The 20351-nt window shown below is 41.6% G+C and overlaps 1 protein-coding gene across 1 annotated transcript in view; it reads left to right on the top strand.

The window, feature by feature from the left end:
- LOC139920067 (dedicator of cytokinesis protein 3-like) overlaps positions 1 to 20351 on the top strand; it is a 162550-nt gene that overhangs the window by 90245 nt on the left and 51954 nt on the right. The window contains exons 9-15 of the mRNA XM_071909971.2: positions 521 to 675; positions 8125 to 8206; positions 9539 to 9599; positions 10040 to 10187; positions 11792 to 11880; positions 13964 to 14089; positions 17664 to 17788. Coding sequence (XP_071766072.2) covers positions 521 to 675; positions 8125 to 8206; positions 9539 to 9599; positions 10040 to 10187; positions 11792 to 11880; positions 13964 to 14089; positions 17664 to 17788 — 786 coding nt within the window. The remainder of the gene's footprint in view (positions 1 to 520; positions 676 to 8124; positions 8207 to 9538; positions 9600 to 10039; positions 10188 to 11791; positions 11881 to 13963; positions 14090 to 17663; positions 17789 to 20351) is intronic.

The raw sequence follows: 20351 nt of genomic DNA, 5'->3' as shown, positions 1-20351 counted from the left end.
GTATAAATGAAACCGTGGTGGAGATGATGGTGGCCTCTGTCTCACACCTGTTATTAGTGCTGCTGTCAAAATTCAGACCACATTTCCCATAAACCCTGTTGCTTCCTGACACAAAGAGGATGTTGTGCTTCGGTCAAAGTTTTATTCTTTGGCTTCACTGAAGAGGATAGACATGTCAAGTGATTCTTCCATCTTCCTTTCCCTCCTTCCACCATCTGCTGCCAGAAACTCTGAAAGCTTTAGCTCCGTTTGCTCTGGAAGAACAGAACCTCTTCCTGTTTTGTGCCGTAAAGCGATCCAGCAGATTTCCCTCCAGATCCACCAGGTGGAGAAACAATGGAGGATGCAGAGTAGAGGCTCACAATCTTCTTGGCAAAGTCTCGTTGGCTTACATTAATTCGTTAATGTGGTAATTACTTATTGCTGTTAAAATGCTACATGTAGCACTGTTAAGAGGGTGTGAGGTCCACTTTAAGTCATCCATTTTCCCACCATGCGTGTTTTTGGCGTGTGTTTCCAGGGCGACAGCTCGCGGCAGCGTCACGGGGAGCCGTGCAGAGTTCCAGTACCGCACCACCTGCTGGTCAACCTGAAGAGCTTCACCTACAACACTATAGGAGAAGACACAGACATATTCTTCTCTCTGTATGACCTGAGAGAGGGGAAGACTATCAGGTAGGCAAACACACACACACACACACACACACGTTTGCAAAACAGTTTATACATTCAAACCATGTTGAAATGATGAATTAGTTGGTTATCACAATCTCTTTCTCTCTCTCTCTCTCTTTCTCTCTCACACACACACTTTCTCTCTCTCTCTCTTTCTCCCTCTCTCTTTCTTTCTCTCTCTCATACCTGATACATTGCCTTCATAATGTAGAACAAATAGAGGCAAATGGCCACACAGCTGCTGTGAATAATACATAGTCCCCCCCCCCCCCCAAGGAATTGCTAATGGGAATAATGAGGTTGATGTAGGCCAGCTGTGATGGTACAATGTGTGTGTGTGTGTGTGTTGGAGGTTATGCACACACACATTCAGCGTGTGTCAAAGTGATTACACCCATACATTACATTACACACAATTGTTGATCTTTAGCAGAAAGGAGAAGGGATGCCTTGTGTTTAAGTGGGCAGTGTGTGTTTGTGTGTGTGTGTGTGTGTGTGTGTGAGTGAGAAAGAGAGAGAGAAAGATGGAGAGAGAGAGTGCAACAGGTAATGAGTCTCTACAGGAGGCAGAGAGGGGTTCGACACATTGCTTTCCTCTCGCTCTTTCGCTCTCTTTCACTCCTTCTTCTTTCTCTCACTCTGTGTCTCTCCAGTGCAAAGCAGCCAGAGGCTCTCTCCTCACTACACACACACACACACACACACACACACACACACACACACACACCACAAATACAGTTGACCTTGGCAGCCTGTTGTCAGCATCTAGTCTGACTCAGCATTAGAGTCTAATGACAAGACCTGCTCCTCTGAGACGCTCCGATGTCAGGAGGCATTAATAGAGGAGAGGAGAGGAGAAACATGAAGACTTGTGAAGAGAGGAGGTGAACAGAAGGGGAGAGAGAAAAAAGACAAAAGATGAGAACACAAACACTAAGAGAGAGGGTTGTGTGTGTGTATGTTGCAGATTGAAAGAACCACAGTTTTTTGTTAGACTGAAGTCCAATGAAAAAGGCGAGGGGTAAGAGAGAAGGAAGCTAATATTATGAAGCCTAGTGCTCTCAATACTAACTGAAAAAAGAAGCAATTCAACCACACTAATTTATAGAGATGGGACGATATATTGAAATTCAATACATCGCAATACAAAATGTGACAATACGTATTTGTAATGACATATATAAATTGTTGTTTACATTCTAGCAAGCCAATGCCATCGCTAGAAAGATTTGTGGCTCTGAAATAAACATAATTCTGCACAGTCAGACTTTGTTGCCTTTGAACTTTTATTTATCATATTGTATTGAATCGTGAACCCCATATCCTGCATCGAATCGTATCGTGAGATAAACATATCATCCCATCCATGCTAAGTTATCTAGGTTAGCTAGTTAGCTAGCTGACCTTCCAAGTTCAAACTAGCCATACTAGCCTATAGCTATCTAGGTAAGCTAGTTAGCTAGCTGCTGACCTTCCAACATCATGAATGTCTTGGTCATGGATGCCCCTTAGGTTTTTATTTATATTTTGAGCCAGAGGTGGGACCAAGTCATTGTTTTGCAAGTCACAAGTAAGTCTCAAGTCTTTGCACTCAAGTCCCAAGTCAAGTCCCAAGTCAAGACAGGCAAGTCCCAAGTCAAGTCCCAAGTCAAGACTGACAAGTCCCAAGTCAAGTCCCAAGTCCTAAACTTTGAGTTTCGAGTCCTAAACAAGTCATAATGCGCTCTTCACCAAATGTAATGCCATTGTAACAACAGAGTAATAATATATTAAATTTTCACAAATCATGAATGCTTTTTTAGAAGCCGATTTGTCATCTCGTTTCGGGTGAACATCAAAGTACGAGTCGGGGAGGGAACCCACAACAGTCTCGTCTGTTTAAACAGATCATTGCTGTACAATGGCCGACACGGAGCCTGTGTTATGGGGGGGGGGGGGGGGGGGATAGCTGTAACGTTAGCTAAGCATTGGCTCGCTAATTACGTTAATATATTAGCCTCGACTTACCGTTCTTTGTGCAGTATCAAATGTCGAACGAAGTTGGAAGTTGTTGCATCTCCGTCTGTAATTTTCGACCCGCATGTTTTGCATACTGCAATTAGTTTTTGGTTGACCACCGCGTAGTTTTTGTACGCGAACGAAATTATCTTTGGTATCATTTTTTCTAACTGGCGCTCAGTAACATAACGTTACTTCTTCATGGTTCTCTCCTGCAACTTGATTGGATGCTGTCAGATTGGTTCAAACAAAGTGGATCTGGGAAATGAAGTGTCGACTTGCTGGGAATGAACAGCGTTAACGTTAGTTGATTCAGGAAATGAAGGGAAATGAATTGATTCGTGGCACACTTTTTAAATAACATACTTTTTAATCTTTGGGTTTGGGAGAAGGTATCAAGTCTTTTCAAGTCAAAAGGCTCAAGTCCAAGTGAAGTCACGAGTCATTGGTGTTAAAGTCCAAGTCGAGCTGCAAGTCTTTTTTGATTTTGTCAAATCGAGTCTAAAGTCATCAAATTTGTGACTCGAGTCTGACTCGAGTCCAAGTCATGTGACTCGAGTCCACAACTCTGTTTTGAGCAGAGTTCCTTCTTTGCCATTCAGGTCTGGCAGATAGCTCTGAAAAATGACTATGGTTCTTTGGCTCCGCCCATTGAAGTTTAACTCAACCAATGAGATTATGTCTGCCTCCAGAGCAGCTCTGTCACTACGATCCCTCTGGAGTGAAAGAGACAGATTGAGGCACAGTTATGTAATGTGGATGGATCTGAGCGTGTGATGTCTCTTTCTTTTACCTCTTCTTTCTCTCTCTCTCCCAAAAGCCCTTCATGCGTCTCCTCTGGGAGTTTGTGAAGGAGCTGAAACCTTCGTCAGATCTCTCCTTATGTCTCCTCTCTCCTCCTCCCAGACTCCCCACAGAGTAGACAGAGTAGAGGCACACAACAGTAAAGACATTCACCCACTTCAGGGACCAGCAAACGATTGCCTGTTGGTCTCAGCAAGTCTCATGTTTGTTTTTTTTGCCGTTATTCATCCTGAGTAGGTTTGGTGAGAATTCATGCTTTTTTACACGTGCTGATGTCCTTAAAAGACTGTAGGATTTTCATTAGGTCCTTGTTGAACTGCCGTGTCAGAAATACCTGTAATAGCAACCTTCATAGACCAGCTGATGGCCCGTAAGCTCCTGCTCCTGCTGACGCTGTTTTTCACTGCAGTTGCACTGGAAAATTGTTTCCATTTCACATTTATCTTCAATTCAAATTACTTGGGGTAGTGTTTTGCTAGCTAGTACAAGATTCATTTCAAGTGGTTTCCTTCTAAGTTAAGTCGTCTCATTTTACAACATTAGATTGTTTTTTTTTAGGTTTTTCATATTGTTTGTTGGACTTTGTTATACGTGGGCTTAATCCTTTGTTGGATGTAGCGTTACTGTATCGATAAGTGTTGGGCAAATGTAATCAATTACTCTTTAATCATCAATGATTTAAAAAGGTAATCACATTACTTTACTAATCACTCAACAGGAGTAATTAGTTACATATCTGGTTCCATTACTTTGCATTTCATTGGCAGTAGAGACTCCTTGTTTTTCCCTGAGTTTCACATTGCTGTGTTGCGTATTAGATGCTTTGTTCAATTGCATGTTGTTTTTCTTTGTGGAAAATGTTTTGCTGCCCACACAAAGTTTACACCGGACGATAATGTTCTTTGCATCCTTAACTGAGATAAATTCAAAGTAATGGGAAAACTTCCAGCTGCTGAAAGTCTGCATCTCTCCCTCACCCTCCATCTTTTGTTTTGCTTTTTTAGCTAATAGCCGACGTAAACCTGCTGCATGTCCTTAAGATACATATGATGAAAAAACAGGGATTTAAAAAAAAAAAAAAAATGTAAAAAAAAACAATTTGAAAGGAGAGAAAAAAAGAAAAGGTTGAAGGGGGGTTCAGGTTGATGTAACGCAGTAACGGAGCATTACTGGGATTAGTAACTGTAATTACAGAATTTTAAATTGTAATCCCGTACACTACTCGTTACTGGAAAAAGTAATCACGCAATAAAGCTGGCAAACATGTAATTAGCGCTAAGCTAGTTACGCTAAGTTTGAACTTGTTTTAACAATGCTAATAAGGGAGAATTACATGAGGAACACACACTGCATTCTGCTGCAGTCGCTTAGCTCTACCTTCCTTCCATCAACCTGGTCTTTTCCTCCCAGTGGCAGAATGACCTTCCCACTCCAGTCAGAACAGCAGAGCGACTCCCCATCTTCCATCACTGCCTGAAAACTCTTCAAGATGTATCTCACGTCAGCCTCTCCCCACTGAATCACATCCGCTTCTCTTCTTCTTCTTACAATGATTTTAGCTCTCATCAAAAAAAATAAAAAACCCTACCTGTCTCTTCAGCTTTCATTTTTATCTCTTTCCCAAGAACTTCTGTCTTGCATTATCATTCTGTGATCACAGGAATATTGTCATCTGGAATTCTTGCTGTTGGTTGTTTGTAATGATGGTTGTTGGTTGTTTGCGGTCATTGCAGTGAAGCTGATTCCGCTATCTTGCTGGTTGCTTTGGATAAGCTAAATGCCTTAAATAGAAATAGAAATAGAAATGTAGATGGAATGTTTTCTGCAGCATCTTTGGGTCTGATGCAGCTCAATGAAGAAAGTCAGCCGGTTATTGTCGATCAAGGTTGAGCTGAAATATCTCCACTGAACCGGATCTAATAGTTAAGAGAGGTGAATCCTCCTGCATCCTCCTGTGTGTCGTTACAGAAGCAAGCCTGTGACTGGAAGGTTGTTGGTTTGAATCCCCAGATCGGCTGGAAAATCTGCCAGGAAAAGTGAATGAGAAATGTTCCTCCCTCTCTCAACAATAAGCATTGCATTTAGTAGATAGTAGAAGACTGTGGTCGGACTGGGCAGCTCCCATGTGTGAATTTTAATAACTGCATGAATGTGAAGCAGTGTGTGGTCAAATTTCCCTGGATAAATAAAGGTTGAAAAGTGCGTGGTCACACTCTGTTTTTCTGGCCTCATCTCAGCTGAGGCTCCCTGCAGATGTGGTACATTTAGAGGATGAATGCCAATGGTGTGGAAATTATTGCCTCATATGCATTTGCAGAATGTGTGTGTGTGTGTGTGTGTGTGTGTGTGTGTGTGCAAGCCTCTCTGCCTGTTTGTGCACCTCTGTGTATGCCGTGTGTGCACGTGACTGTGTGTGCATCCATGCATTTATCCATCGGTATGAGTGTGTGTCCGTGTGTCCAGGTGCATGTGTGTATCCACGCATGCATGCTAGAGTCTGTGCGTGTGTGTGTGTGTGTATGAGCACTGCGATCACATTTGTATCAGGCAGGTCCTGGAAATTTTCTGATTGCATCTGCATTGTTTATATCCTCTCCTTCATATTGATGTAGACATAAATAAATGATTCAGCTGTGGTTTTGTGTGTGCGTGTGTGTGTGTGTGAGTATGCACTTGTGTGTGCATGTGTGTCCATGCATTGGGCCATGTGTCTGCATGTGTGTGTATACATGAATATGGGTTTGCTTGCATGTATTCGTGTTGTATGTTTGCGTGCATGTAGCCGCGTAGTGATAGATAGATACGTTACCTTGGATGGGGTGTGTGTGTGTGTGTGTGTGTGTGTGTGAGTGTTGGGTGGGTGTGGGCGTGCATGTGTGTGTGTGTCAGCATGTGTGTATTTGTTTGTGTACTTTCTTATTTTAGCACACAGTGTCCTCTCTGTCTCTCTCTCTCTCCCTCTCTCTCTGTCTCTCTGTCTCTCTCTCTCTCCCTCTCTCTCTCTCTCTCTCTCTCTCTCCCCCTCTGTGACTCACTCTGTGGCTGAAGAAAAACGAGCAGCAACAATAAAGCAGGAGCTAAGACTGAGTAACAAAGCCACAACTATAACTCTCTCTTTCTCCGCAACCCTTCCCCCCACCTTCCTCCCCCTCACCCACCTACAGTCACACTCTCTCCCTTGTTTGGGGAAAAATACATATTTATTCTCTTTTGTTTTATTTGTTTGTTTGGGCCTGTGCATCTCCAGGGGATTAGAATGAATTGTTTACTTACTAAACAGTTGGACATACTGTGTATTGTCGGGATTAGTCCTTACTGCTGCTGTTCACAGGGAATTCTGTAAACTTGAGCAATAACCCAAGATTTGTTTCTATTGTCTGTGAGTACGTGCTGATTATACTGAATATACTGTATAAACAGCTGTGTTACAAACTGAGATTATCCACCATTGAACAAAAGTGGCACCCACTACTACAAAATGATTTGATATCACAAAATTGAAACAAATTGTGGTACTTTGTCAAGGATAGGAGGTTGCTAAAGTCACTGGTTGATGAAATTATTACACTTTTACAGACAAGATGCTCCATATTTTAGAGATGCTTAAAGATGAACTTCAGGTAGTGAATGATGTAGTTTTTTGGAAATGAATTCTGCATACCGTAAAACTTCAAAATATCAAAATACCGGTAGCCTACCTACCTACTGTGCCGCCATGGCGATCAGCAAATGTGACTGACGTTTGAATGCAAGTAAAAAAAAAAAAAACTGCTTCTCAGCGTCAATGGCAACTGGCTTCTAATTGAGACTGGCCTTTATTTGTCAAAACGTGTAGCCACACCCGGCCAGTAAAAGGGACTCGGCTTTTACGGTATACTGTAGTAGTTTTACGGTATACTGTATATACTGTATATACACTACCAGTCAAAAGTTTGGACACGCCACATTTTTCTTTATTTTTAACATTTTCCACGTTTTAGAATAATAGTAAAGACATCAAAAACAAATCAAAACTATCTTATATTTTAGATTCTTTACAGTAGCCACCCTTTGCCTTGATGGAAAGGCAAAGGCATTGGAAACAAATTCATACATAGGATCATTTTAAATCAAACTTATTTTAAAATGGCTTTATTCCAGTGTATGCACCAATGTTAACCTACGGGAAAGTACACAATCATTCTAATTGCAAGAAGCAGGCTAGAAACTGGAGGGTTGACAGTTTCTAATACCTGACCAGTCTAAATCTGTTTGGGAAAACTGAAAGTGAAACACTCTCCCCTCCCTCCCAAACTCTTGAGCAAGGCACTTTACCCCAAATTGCTGCAGTGGAGCTGCTCAGTGGCCCACAGCAGGACACTGTGGTTGCACTGGGAAGCTTGCTGGTGTGACTTTGTATAACTGTATGCATGTGAAGCAGGTGATGTTGAACTTTGGTAGTACCTTGGGTCGCGTAGTTTCCTGACCATGAAGGACGGGGCGGTCTGTCTCACCACTAGGCCACCCTGCTGGCCCAAATGCCTAAAATGTGAATGTAAATGACTGAGGAGGCGCACTGAGGAAATATAACGTACAACACAACTGACAACTCCAAGTCTGACGGTGAATTTTTATATTTTGTTTTGCTCTGTTGGTGTTTTTTTTTAGTGAGAAGTTCATGGTGAGACTGAACAAGAACGGAGGCCCAAAGAACCCAGAGAAGGTGGACAGGCTGTGTGCCCTCTTCACGGTAAGACACACACACACATAACAATGCATATACACACACACACACACGTGAAAAACACATGCTCAGAATGCATGTGGTTAATGCAGTTAAAACCAGGGCAAGGAACAGAGACAGTGCATTGGAGGAGGATGGAAGGCTGAGAGAGGGAATATAAAAGTGAGGATGTAATGCCCCCTATTGCTCCCTTGTAGAACCAGGCCAAGTGATATAATATGGCTGTTGTTGCAGTAATGTGGTTCAGTGTAGCTCAATAGGCAGAGCAAGGCACTAACACCGCCAGGGTTAGAGGTGCGATTCCAACAAAGACCAGCCCTGCTAAAAATACAATTCACTTAGGTTACTGTACTGTGAGGCTCTTTGGATAAAAGCTCCACCAAATGGCATGTAGTGCAAGTGCTTCAGCAGTCATGGGGAACACCACCTAGGTCTTAAACACAAGACACTTTTACAAAGCGCTTCACAAGGTTAAGAGACGAGATAACAATACAGGAAACATAAAGAGTCAAGTTTTTCAGTCATTCTGGAAGTAAAAGTGTGTCTTTTCTTGATTTAAAAAAAATGGCCGTACATGACATGACACCCGTGATAACATCAGTTAGTGTGACTCAGACTTTGCTGTTTCGGTGCTGGGGGCAGATATTTTTTTAAAAACTTGTATTTTAGGGGGAAATCCCGCAGGCTAAGGTTTGAATTTGAATCCTGATGTTTGACTATCTCTTCCTATTTTACCGTCTCTTCTGTTTCACTGATCTTTCTTTCATTCAACAGAGCAGAAATAACATCAATAATGTATTTGAACTGCTATTTTCTGTAACCCAAGCCTTTTCAATTCAATTCAGAGTTTTATTGGCATGGTTTAACATCAGTAAACACTGCCAAAGCATGAAACAAAGCACATGAAATAAACATCAACCGTCAACATTTATAACAAGTTATGACTATAAAACAGAATAACACCTCAGAGGTTGGTCCTCTGCAGTTTCACTGGCTGTCCTCGACACATTTATTCATTTCACCAAGCAACTAGAAGGGCACTCGGAGAGCGCAGACCTCCGCCAAGGCCAATAGTCCAGTCTTCTATGATATGCAAATGTGCAAGTGCAACCAATATACGGATCCGCTCCAAAATGTAATGGGTTCTTCCTTGGCCCATGCTACACCCTTCCACAAAGTTTCACGAAAATCGGGCCAGTAGTTTTTCCGTAATCCTGCTGACAAACAGACAAACACACAAACAAACAAACGGCACCGAATACATAACCTCCTTGGCGGAGGTAAATATGGTAATTTCCAGTTATTTGATTTTGATTTTCTTTCTGTTTGACTCTGCAGGACCTGAGCAACAAGGACATGAAGAGAGATCTCTACATCGTCTCCCAGGTCATCAGAACTGGTAAGACTGTAGTTACTAAGACACATAACATACAGTATGCAATCTTTAATATTAGATCACACAAACTGTGGAGACATTTATAATAGAATAGCAGAGAAGAGATGAAGCTTGTTTTTCTCATCGTTATCCTCTCTTCATAGAATAGAATAGAATAGAATAAAGTGATTCATTTGTGATTCATCCTCCTCATCCCCCATCATGCAGTCTGAACAACATGCCCTACCTTACTGCTTTCTGCCAAAAATATCCCATTACGGTTTCAGCTTTTTAAATCCTCTCCTCTTTATGTATTTGTATTTATTTATTACACACTCAGAATTCAGTGACGCAGAAACTGCTGGAATGTGTGTTCGTCTGCTGCTGAATGATCGCAAAAAGCATCCTCCGTGTGTCCAGTATGGCAGACTTTATAGCTGTTTTTTCTTGTTGTTCCTCTGCAGGTCGCATGCTGCTGAATGACAGTAAGAAGGGTCCGCCACACGTTCAGTACCGCCGGCCGTACGGCTGTGCTGTCCTGGCCATGAGCGATGTGCTGCAGACCATCTCAGAGCTCAAGGAGGAGAAAGACTTTGTCCTCAAAGTCTATACGTGAGTGGCAACACACACACACACACATAAACACACACACCATTGCAGTTTCCAATGAATTACTTTCAAGGGTGGAAGTAACTAAAACTCTACCTACAATTACTCCTGTTACTGGAATTGAGTCGTTTTTTTTATGTAATTGTACTTTTTTGAGTATTTTTTGAAAGCAGTAATTTTACATACACTACCAGTCAAAAGTTTGGAGACACCACATTTTTCTTTGTTTTTACTATTTTCCACATTTTAGAATAATAGTAAAGACATCATAATAAAGCTCATTGAATTGAATTGAATTGCAGTAAGCTACAGACAGCCAGCTAGTTCAGTGTCGCCCCTGTGCACATAAAAAACACACACAGACACACACTCAGACTCTCTCTTTCGTACACACCCCATACACAGACACACCACACAATCCCCGCCATACACATACTGTAAGACATGCACTCTTACACACACACACACACACACACACACACACACACACAGTCTATGGTGTCGGCAGACATGAGGCATGAATCCCCCTCGGCTGAGACTTCTGAAGACTTGCCTGCAGGAGCCCTGTAGTGCTCACAATCACACCATGATGTAACTCTGACTGTGTGTGTGTGTGTGTGTGTGTGTGTGTGTGTGTGTGTGTGTGTGTGTGTGTGTAGGCTGATGCCTTACAGTAACCTTAGCTGAACTCTTATGTCTGGTTCATGCTTCATGCGTGGCTAGATGTGTGTGTACCTTGGTGTGCAGGCTTCTCACACTTCTCATGACGACGCCTGAAAACTCCTGAAAACTGACTGTCAGAAAATTCAGCTTTCCATGTCCCTCAACAAGAAGAAATAACGAATCGAACAGTAGTTCTGGCCGGTAGTTCTGGTCATTTGGACCTCACGCACTCTGTTGCGTGCGTTTCTGCATGAAGCATGAACCAACCTTTAGCTGTACTCAGTCCTATGTAATTTCTTCAAATAAAATAAGGGGGTTGGTCTAGGTGGGGAGTTTTTCCACTTAATATTTCCATAAAATCTACTGGTGTGGAGTTACAGTAAAAGAAAACCAAGTCAAATGTTTAGCCCAGTCTCACCCATATTTCATACTGCCTTTTTATATCAAATATCGATCACAAAAAATGCTTCCCTCTAAATCAGACCTGAGTCATGGTGTTTGCAAGTAATCCTTAGTGTTTGTTTCAACCTGCTGGGAGTACCAGATGGGTGGGGTTTGACACATAGGATCTTATGAGTATGATGCTATGAGAGAAAAAAAGTCTTGAGAAAGAAACTGTAATGAAACTATTCAAGCGTACCTTAAACACCTTGAAAACCTACAAAAACTGACCTCATTTGATGAAAATACTAATAGAATAATAGTAATGTGATACTTTATTGATCCCCATAGGGAAGTTCTCTTGTTTTCTTGCCCCCCTCGACATTGAGGTCAGAGGTCAGTGTCAGCTACAGAACAGCCCCCCTAGGGAGTCGGTGTCTCGCTCCAGGACACTTCAGCAGGGACTTAAACCCCCTGCTGCCCCAAATGTAATGCCATATACGTATATCCCGTATCCTGTCTCTTAACTGTTGTCTCTGTCCTGTTTTTTTGCTCTTCTCCAGGTGTAACAATGAGAATGAATGGTACCAGATCCATGACAACATCATCCGCAAGTCCAGTACCAAATATACCGCTCCCAGCACCAACTATGGTAGGGCAGGGAGAGAGTGTGTGTGTGTGTTTGTGTGATTTATTAGCCTGTCACGCTGTCAAATCAAAACATTAGTGTACAGTATGTGTGTGTGTAGATGTGTAGCTGTGTGACTGCATACATCAAATTTTAGTTCCTTTTTTTTTTTTTCCAGTGACATTGCATAAACACATAAATACAATACAAAACAACACAACAAAATACAATACAAGATTGGGGAATGGGAAGTGGAGGGGCAAACAGATAATACAAATTTATATAGGTAGAGAGGAAACATTAGTAGTTACATGAACAGATTTGTCTTACCGATCTCAGTGCAACCATTCAAGTCATCCTTAAAGTACAAAAAACCCCAAACAAACTAAAACTTTGCACTTTGAGAGTGGTATCTATCACTAATCCCTTAAAATAACCTTACATTTACATTACATTACATTAACATTAATTTACAGTAATTAACCCCTTAATTAATGCGAAAGCCCCTTAACATTAGTTAAAGGATAACGCTGGTGTTTTTAATGCATTTCTTACCGTTAACAAATCCTATGAAAATAACAAAATCAGCAATGGTTTTGCGGGTGCAGCGGGCCCGGCCGACTTTTTCCTCAAACAACTTAATAAGCTGACCGTAAACACGTTTTCCATCTCAGGAAAGTAGTTCCATAGCACTGAAAATAGTCCCCGGCGTAATGAAGAATTTGTTCCCACTTGAATTTGATTTGGTAATAACTACAATAGCCTGACTTTTCATGGTAACAGTTAGCGATTTTTAAAATTGAAACTATGTCTTTGTGAACTGTATTTAACGGTTTTTAGCTTACAATTGGAGCCAATGACTTCCGGTTTGACGGCTAAAAGGGGAACGTGGGAACTCGGAAAGTAAAGGGAGTAGAGCAAACGCATTGTTGATTTTGTTATTTTCATAGGATTTGTTGACGGTAAGAAATGCATTAAAAAAACACCAGCGTTATCCTTTAAGATAGTTATTAATGGAGGAGGAGGGTGCATTTATTTTACATTAAGTTTCGAGACCCTCTTAAGCCCCCCCTTAATTTTTGACTGCTTACTTTCTAATATAATGAAAAATTCAGGGTGACGAGAACTAGATTTTTGGAACATGCAAGATTTTTGTGTAAAAGTAAGTAAGTAGTCTTTCTTTCTGCCGCTATCATGGAGGTCCAGTGGAAAATTGCCTGGGCGAAATTAAAAAAAAAGAAGAGAGATAGCTGAAAGAGATAGTTGTGGTATGGATAGGTAAATTCAGTAAAAGTGAATTAGTCCTTTACGGTAGATATTTAGGTTACTGTAAACCTGCATATTTAGTAAACTTGTCTTTACTAAATACAAACCTGTTAGCAAGCTAACGAGCCAGCAGGCTAATAAGCAACTGATGTGCAACTACTAGCCACTGCTAATGCTAGCTTTTAATGTTAGCTAGTGTGCAAATTAAATATATAAACAATACAGTGATGTTTAGCTGACCAGATACTACGGTTAGCAAGCTAACAAGCTGACCAGAAAGCATGTTGCAGTGCGTGTTTTCTTCCTGTTAACACAATGTCACTCACCTGTCATAATACTACATTCCTTTAAACTGATTGCTTGCTGTAGGTGTGTCTGTATCATGTGTTTGTGTTTGCTCTCTGTCTTTCCCATATTTACCCTGCACGAGACAAACAGTGAATTACGTAGCACAAAAACATAGTGTAGTAACAGTAGCTAGTAGTGGAAGTGTTCATGTTCTTTACTACATTTAAGATCGAGGGAGGGTCAGTGGGGAGGCACACACACATACACTTACTAAAGACACACACATACACACTCTGACACACACATCTCATCACTTCACATCACTGGTCTCTCGTGCCATGTGACCCCACGTTAAAGTCAGTGAACTCCTGTGGTCCCAACATTTTATATTTACATTTCACACATGTAGCCTATGGTTTTAATTAGAAGAGCGTACAATGAGTGCAACGCTACAGTACGCTTAAATTCACCAACATCACAACAACTCTGTCTCTCTCCCCTCCCTCCCTCCCTCCATCTGTTTCTACCTTTCTCTCTCTCTCCATCCCTCCAGGTCTGATCATCTCTCTGCAGTTGCTGAGGGGCGACATGGAGCAGGTCCGCAGGGAGAACCCTCTCATCTTTAGCAGAGGGGTGGCCATCACACGCAAGCTGGGCTTCCCCGACGTCATCATGCCAGGTGAATCACACACACACACACACACACACACTGTACTCATATATGTGAAGGGTTTCATTTCAAAATGGCACTTATTTATTTATCCAGATCTCAGTCTGACTGGGGGTTCAGTGCCTTGCTCAAGGGCACCCCAAGTGGCAGTCAATGGGAAGGGAGAGCATTCATTATTCATTTCCCCACCCACATTTTCATAGGCTACCACCAAAACAAAAATATTACCTGGTGCTCAATATTAACAAAAATGAAAACTGATTATCTAACCTAAAATGTTACGTTGAAAAGCACATTTGTTAAGATGACCAATAATTTCAACAATATTCCCTAGTGAGATGTATTTTCTAGCCTGCAACCATTTTGTCAGAGTAGATGGCAAATTTTTCAGTTGCTGGATATCACCTTTTGGAATCAAAGTCTTATTATTGTACAGATACATACATGAACATTATGCATCGGCAAGAACATGCATGCACACCTGTGGATATAGGCAAACATGCACTCACAGGAAGAGTTCATTTCCAGAATGTTCTATGTCCATGTCTTAAAATAAAATGGATCCAGTCAGTTAAAGTCTTATCATTTGGTCAACCAAGAACTTGAGTTACCTACTCACCTTTAGTATCATCGCACCAAAGTACCATAACTTTGACTTTGTGCTATCAATCATTTTGTAAGAGTAGACATCACTTTCTTCAAAGAGTGGATACATCATTTTGGAACAAAACGCTTCATTGTGTTGGGTCTTTCTTACTTTTTATTTGCTCTCATAGTGATAGATACATAAATCCAGAAGTTTTTGAAATGAAACCAGCAGTGTGGCTAAAAGGTCAATGGACCCATTCTGTTTATCTTTGAGAGAAAATGTGTTTTCCCCTTTGGGATTGATTAACAGCCAATGATATTGAACTGTCTCGGTTCAATTTCCTGGTCAGATTAATGTCCACTCCTCCGATTGGCTAAAAACTGATTAGGTCATTCTGAAGCATTTCATATGCCAGGAAGACAGACTAGCAGCAAACCTATGTGTGTGTGTGTGTGTGTGTGCGCGCCTGGGGAATGGAGGGCATATATCATACTGAACACTACAGGCCGGATTTACATGCAAAGCATCACTCAGTTTAGTGCCTCTGTCCAATGAACACAACTGTTTTCAGCTAACAGCACTTTTCAACGGCCGCTTGGGAAAACAGTAGCTGGTATGGAGATGAAGTAGTTTGTGTATCTTGTGCAGATTTAGACAAAGGACAAAAGGATGGTGGTCATGGGATTTTTCCTTGAAGGCTACTTCAGTGTTGTATGCAAGAGGGGAGGGATGTGAGGAGCAGGCAAACTGGACAGATCTTCATCCACTGACTGTCTGACTACTGATTGAGTTAGCTGATTGCTAGATGCACTGGAAATACTGTTGCACCCCCATTCTGTCTCCCTTGCTACTTTCCTTCTGTCTAATAATAACATAATACAAATACTAAAGGTAGTTGGACTGCCAACTTTATTTAAGCGGGGAAGGTTCTGCTGAGTGCACATGCTCCTCTTCAGCACCGTTCCTGCTTCACGTCCATACAGTCACACACATTCAGTCCTGGGAGCTGCCAACTACAACCACAGTCCTCTATTGTCAACCAATGAGAGGCTCCAGCTGGTTAGGAGAGCAGTTAGGGGTTCAGTGCCTTGCTCAAGTGCACCTCGACTGTAGTTGTTGAGGGAGGAGAGAGTGGAGCGCTATTCGGTCACTTTCACCCCCCAGATTTTCCCAGACGATCTGGAATTCAGTTCAGCAAGCAAGCAGCAGAAAGTGGGCCTTTTACAATGGCGACATCTGCGTATTGCTGCTGTCACAGAATAGCCACACAGCTGCATTTTTTTCCATTTTTCTTTTACTTACGTGGGTGTCAGGAGACAATAAAGACTCATTTCTTTTTTCCGGCAAAACCTACTTTCTGCAGATATGTGGTTTCAGTCTTACCACACATACAGGTTGTTCTCTCTGACTGTCCTCTCTGACAGTCCTTACAGTTCTCACCGCAGTAACCACCAAAACTCTCAGTTTCTCTTCTCCTTTCTTTCGTCTTTCTTTTCTCCTTTCTTTTCTTTTATGATTCATGAACACACTGTGCAACTGCTCCTGCGTTCACTTACAGTTATACATACACTTATCACTCTCGTACCCTTACCTTTTACAAACACACTTACACTTACATTACATTAGATACAACTATGTTGATCCTCATCCTCATGGCTGCCACTGCAGCAGAGAGCAGCATATAGATACGAATAATTCTTCATTTAAAGTCAGTAATGTATCCCAGAGTTTCCTCTGCTATTGAAGAAGTGTGGTGGGTCTGCCTGCCTTAAAAAGCTGCAAACTCTAAAAGAATTTCATTAGTCTGGATTTCAGTGGAGAGTTTTAGTGTTTTAGTTTCAGAGGCTTTTCCACTGTGACAAGAGTAAAATTCTGGGTTAAACACTGAATACTTGTAATTTTTTGGCATGAAAATGGTCAAACATTGAATACTAGCACCAAATATCATCTCTCAGCAGCTTCAAAAATAGCTGTGTCGCTGTCGGTCGAACCCTAGTAGGAACATAATGGTGTAATTTATCTTAATTTCTCGACATTATTTCTCTACATCACCCTCTTTGCTAACTATAGGCTTTTCTGATAACATGTAAGGTGAAACGGGTAGGGTATATTTCTATGAAAAATGTATGTTAATTATTTTGGCTGGTAAAAATTATTCCTGGCAGGTAATTTTTTTAGTTAACCAGCCCTTGGCAGGTGAGGCAAAAAGTTAATTTCAGACACTGGTCACAGCCATACCACTAATGAAGATACTGTATAATTAGTGCAGGAGAATAGTTTCACTCTTAGCGAGAGTCTTACCTTATCGTCTTTGTTTATAACCAAAGGAAATAACAATTACTCTCAATCTGTCTTCAAAAAGAGAGAGACACACACACACAAGGCTGCACTATACACATACAACATCCAGTATGTCTTTCATACCTCTCTAACATATTTTAAACATGCATGTCTGCGCACACACACACACACACACACACACACACCTTATCTCCTCGGACAGTGATGGAGTGAGTGTTTACCTCCCATCTCGGTACATTAAGGTTGACATCTCCTCCATAAGGACACACGCTGAAATGATAAATGAATCCACACACACTAACACCAGTCATTAGTCTTGTGTGACACAGAGGTAGGACACAGCTTTAAGTGTGTGTGTGTGTGTGTGTGAGAGAAACGGTGTGCTTCCATCTGTATGTGTGGACATGCCTGTGGGTGTGCGTGTGTAGAAAATACACCAAATGTCTGTGTGAAGTGTAATAAGTTGTGTAAGAGGATGTGTGTGTGAAGGAGAAAGCGGGCATTGCTGGCATTTTGTGACATGAACACACACACACACACACACACACACTCAAAATACCTCCAGTTGACAATCCACTATAACCTGGGTATGTTTGTTTGTCAAGCTGATATCCAAGACAATTTCTGCATATTTCAGTCCTCAGGTAATATGTGAAACAAAGTAACGGTTTGTGTGTGTGTGTGTGTGTCCAGGTGACATCCGTAACGACCTGTACCTGACACTGGAGCGAGGGGATTTTGAGAGAGGAGGGAAGAGCGTGCAGAAGAACATTGAAGTCACCGTCTTCGTGCTCTACGCCGACGGAGAGATCCTCAAGGTAGGGAGGCGCTCCTGCCGTACGCTTCTCAGGCCATACACACCATATGCACTTGAAGTGTATGTCAAAGTTCATCTTGAGACAGGAAGTGTACTGTTCGTCCCGCCCTCCTCCCCACTTAGTTGGTCAAGTTCCCGTCCCAACACTTGTCATTCATCTTGATGAGCTGTCTACCTTGAAATGACATCTAGCCTGAGGCTGAGGTAACCTGCATCTGTAAAGCCACAACAGATGCTGAAGAAGGTGGCAAAAGCAGGAAATTGGCTATAAAAAAAAAAGCAATGCCAGTGGTTCAATATGTTTTTGAATGGTTCTTGTCTGGAACACGTTTAGCTTTGCTGTCCTTTTGTTTCACACTTCTTTTTGTCAGTGTTGCTGTTGCTGTCCTGTGGCCACAACCTTGCTCACTGCTGACCACACCCACAGCAAAATGTATACACCCAAGAATGTCCTGAAAATCACTGAATAGCCAATTTCAGGCAAACGGGGGTATTTAGGGATGTACACACACAATCACAGACAGACGGAGACTGATAATGTAGAATATATCATATTTGTTTATTGTGTCTTTGTCAAAAAAGTTTCATATGGTACAATTTACAATTTACAATTTACAATTTCCCATTTGGCAGACGCTTTTATCCAAAGCGACGTACATATACGATTTTTATACAACACAAGCAAGGATCCATTCAGGAGAGAACAACGAGAGTAAGTGCCATAAAGCTAAGTTCTGGTCCAACAGCACATAGGTGCTACGAGGCAGCGCATAGAGGCAATGCATAGAGTGCAGAGGCAGATAAAGATTTTTTTTTTGGATTACACAATCCATCAGGTGAGAAGGTGTTCACTAAAGAGCTGGGTCTTTAGCCTCGGTAGTTTTTAAGACAAGATAAGACACAGTTGGTATTATTGTCTCTGCAGGGCATTTGGTCTTGGTCATCAAAATAGTAGCACCAAGCACATAAACAGTGTATAGCAACAATAAACAGCACCATATCATATCAGACACATCATACAACCAGCATCATGAGGGTGAAAGCTTAAAATTGAATGAAAAAAACTATCAGCATGCTCAGCTGTAATTGACACACTGACTACGTTTACATGCACACCAATAATCCAATTATAATGCGATTAAGACAGTAATGCGAGTAAGGTGGAGCTCATGTAAACACCATACTCTACACCGATGATGAGTCAAATGGATATGATTTTGTGTTCACTGATGGTGGTCGTTTTTCCAAGGAAGTGGGTAACTTCCAAACAAATAACACCAAAATAAATAAATAGATCCATCTAATATGAATAAGTGTACAGTGCAAAAGGGTTGTTTTTCACCCTCGTAGGTTTGCTTTTACTCGCATGAAAATTATTCGGAACCACGTTGCGTTTGCATATCATTCTACGTCACTTTGTAAACATAGAAGAAAGTCGACGCTTGAGGCCTGTACTACGAAGCAGGATTTGGGGTTAGCGAGGTAACTTCAGGTTTAACCCTGGGTTTTCGGTCTCACGAAGGTGGTTCACTTTTAACCGGGGTAGATCACCATGGTAACTTATGCTGCACGGCTAACCTGCTCCGGAGCAGGTTAAATTCAGGGTATCGGATCAAAACGTACGACAGGCCCACCTTCTGACCAATCAGCTCTCAGGAAACAGGGAGTCACCATTCCTACAGGATCCCGATATGGACAAATATACCAGACTCCGTTAGCACACGTGTCGCGACCACGTAAAGTGCATAAAATCTGCATTGGAAATGTGTGTGTTTGGTTTTGTTGTGATCAGTTGAGGGGTGTGTGCGTGGGCTGGCATGTCTAGTGTTACGGCTCATTACATATGCATGAAACCCTAATTTTGGTTCCCAGATCTATCCAATATAATTGACCCTCGTAACATTAACATTATTAAACTCAGCACAAATTCCTGAACACTTTAATATCAAACATGGCTATCTAAGCCCCATGTAAAGATAAAGAAATTGAATATTGCAAATAACTAATATATAAAACATCCCAGTTACACATACAATTAGACATATACATTAGAGTCCACCACAATGTGATACCCAAGGCTTCATGAGTCTGTATCAAAGATTTCTTCTGATTTTGGCAACATTCCAATGGGTGTCACTTCAGACTCTCTGGCGCCTAGGGGCTCATCAGAGACAGGCTGTGTGTTGGTGCTTTATGGTTGTTTACCGAGTCTGTTTCTTGGTACCATCCATGAAGAGTGAAAATGGAGTGATTTACCAAGAGGTGTGGCCTCCTTTACAATCCAACCACTTTCCTGATCCTTTATCAGGGAAGAGGCTCACACAGGATGCAAGGCCCTTCCAGATGTGTGATGACAATGACGGTGTGGGTGCAGTTACTACAGTCTGTCTTGTAGTCTTGATATGTTTTGTCTAGTTGTAGTCTGGATATGTTTTGGGAGCTAAGACAGGAGTATAAGGAATTGCAGTAATCGAGGCATGTAGAAATAAAAGCAGGTGTCACAATCTCCAAGTGTTTAAATGAAGAAAAATACCTTAATCTTAGAGAGTCTTCTGAGTTGAAGG

Source organism: Centroberyx gerrardi, chromosome 5 (assembly GCF_048128805.1).
Source record: "Centroberyx gerrardi isolate f3 chromosome 5, fCenGer3.hap1.cur.20231027, whole genome shotgun sequence".
In the NCBI taxonomy this organism is placed as follows: Eukaryota; Metazoa; Chordata; class Actinopteri; order Beryciformes; family Berycidae; genus Centroberyx; species Centroberyx gerrardi.
The sequence above is the reverse complement of the archived record's forward strand: the minus strand, read 5'-3'. Positions and strand labels throughout refer to the sequence as shown.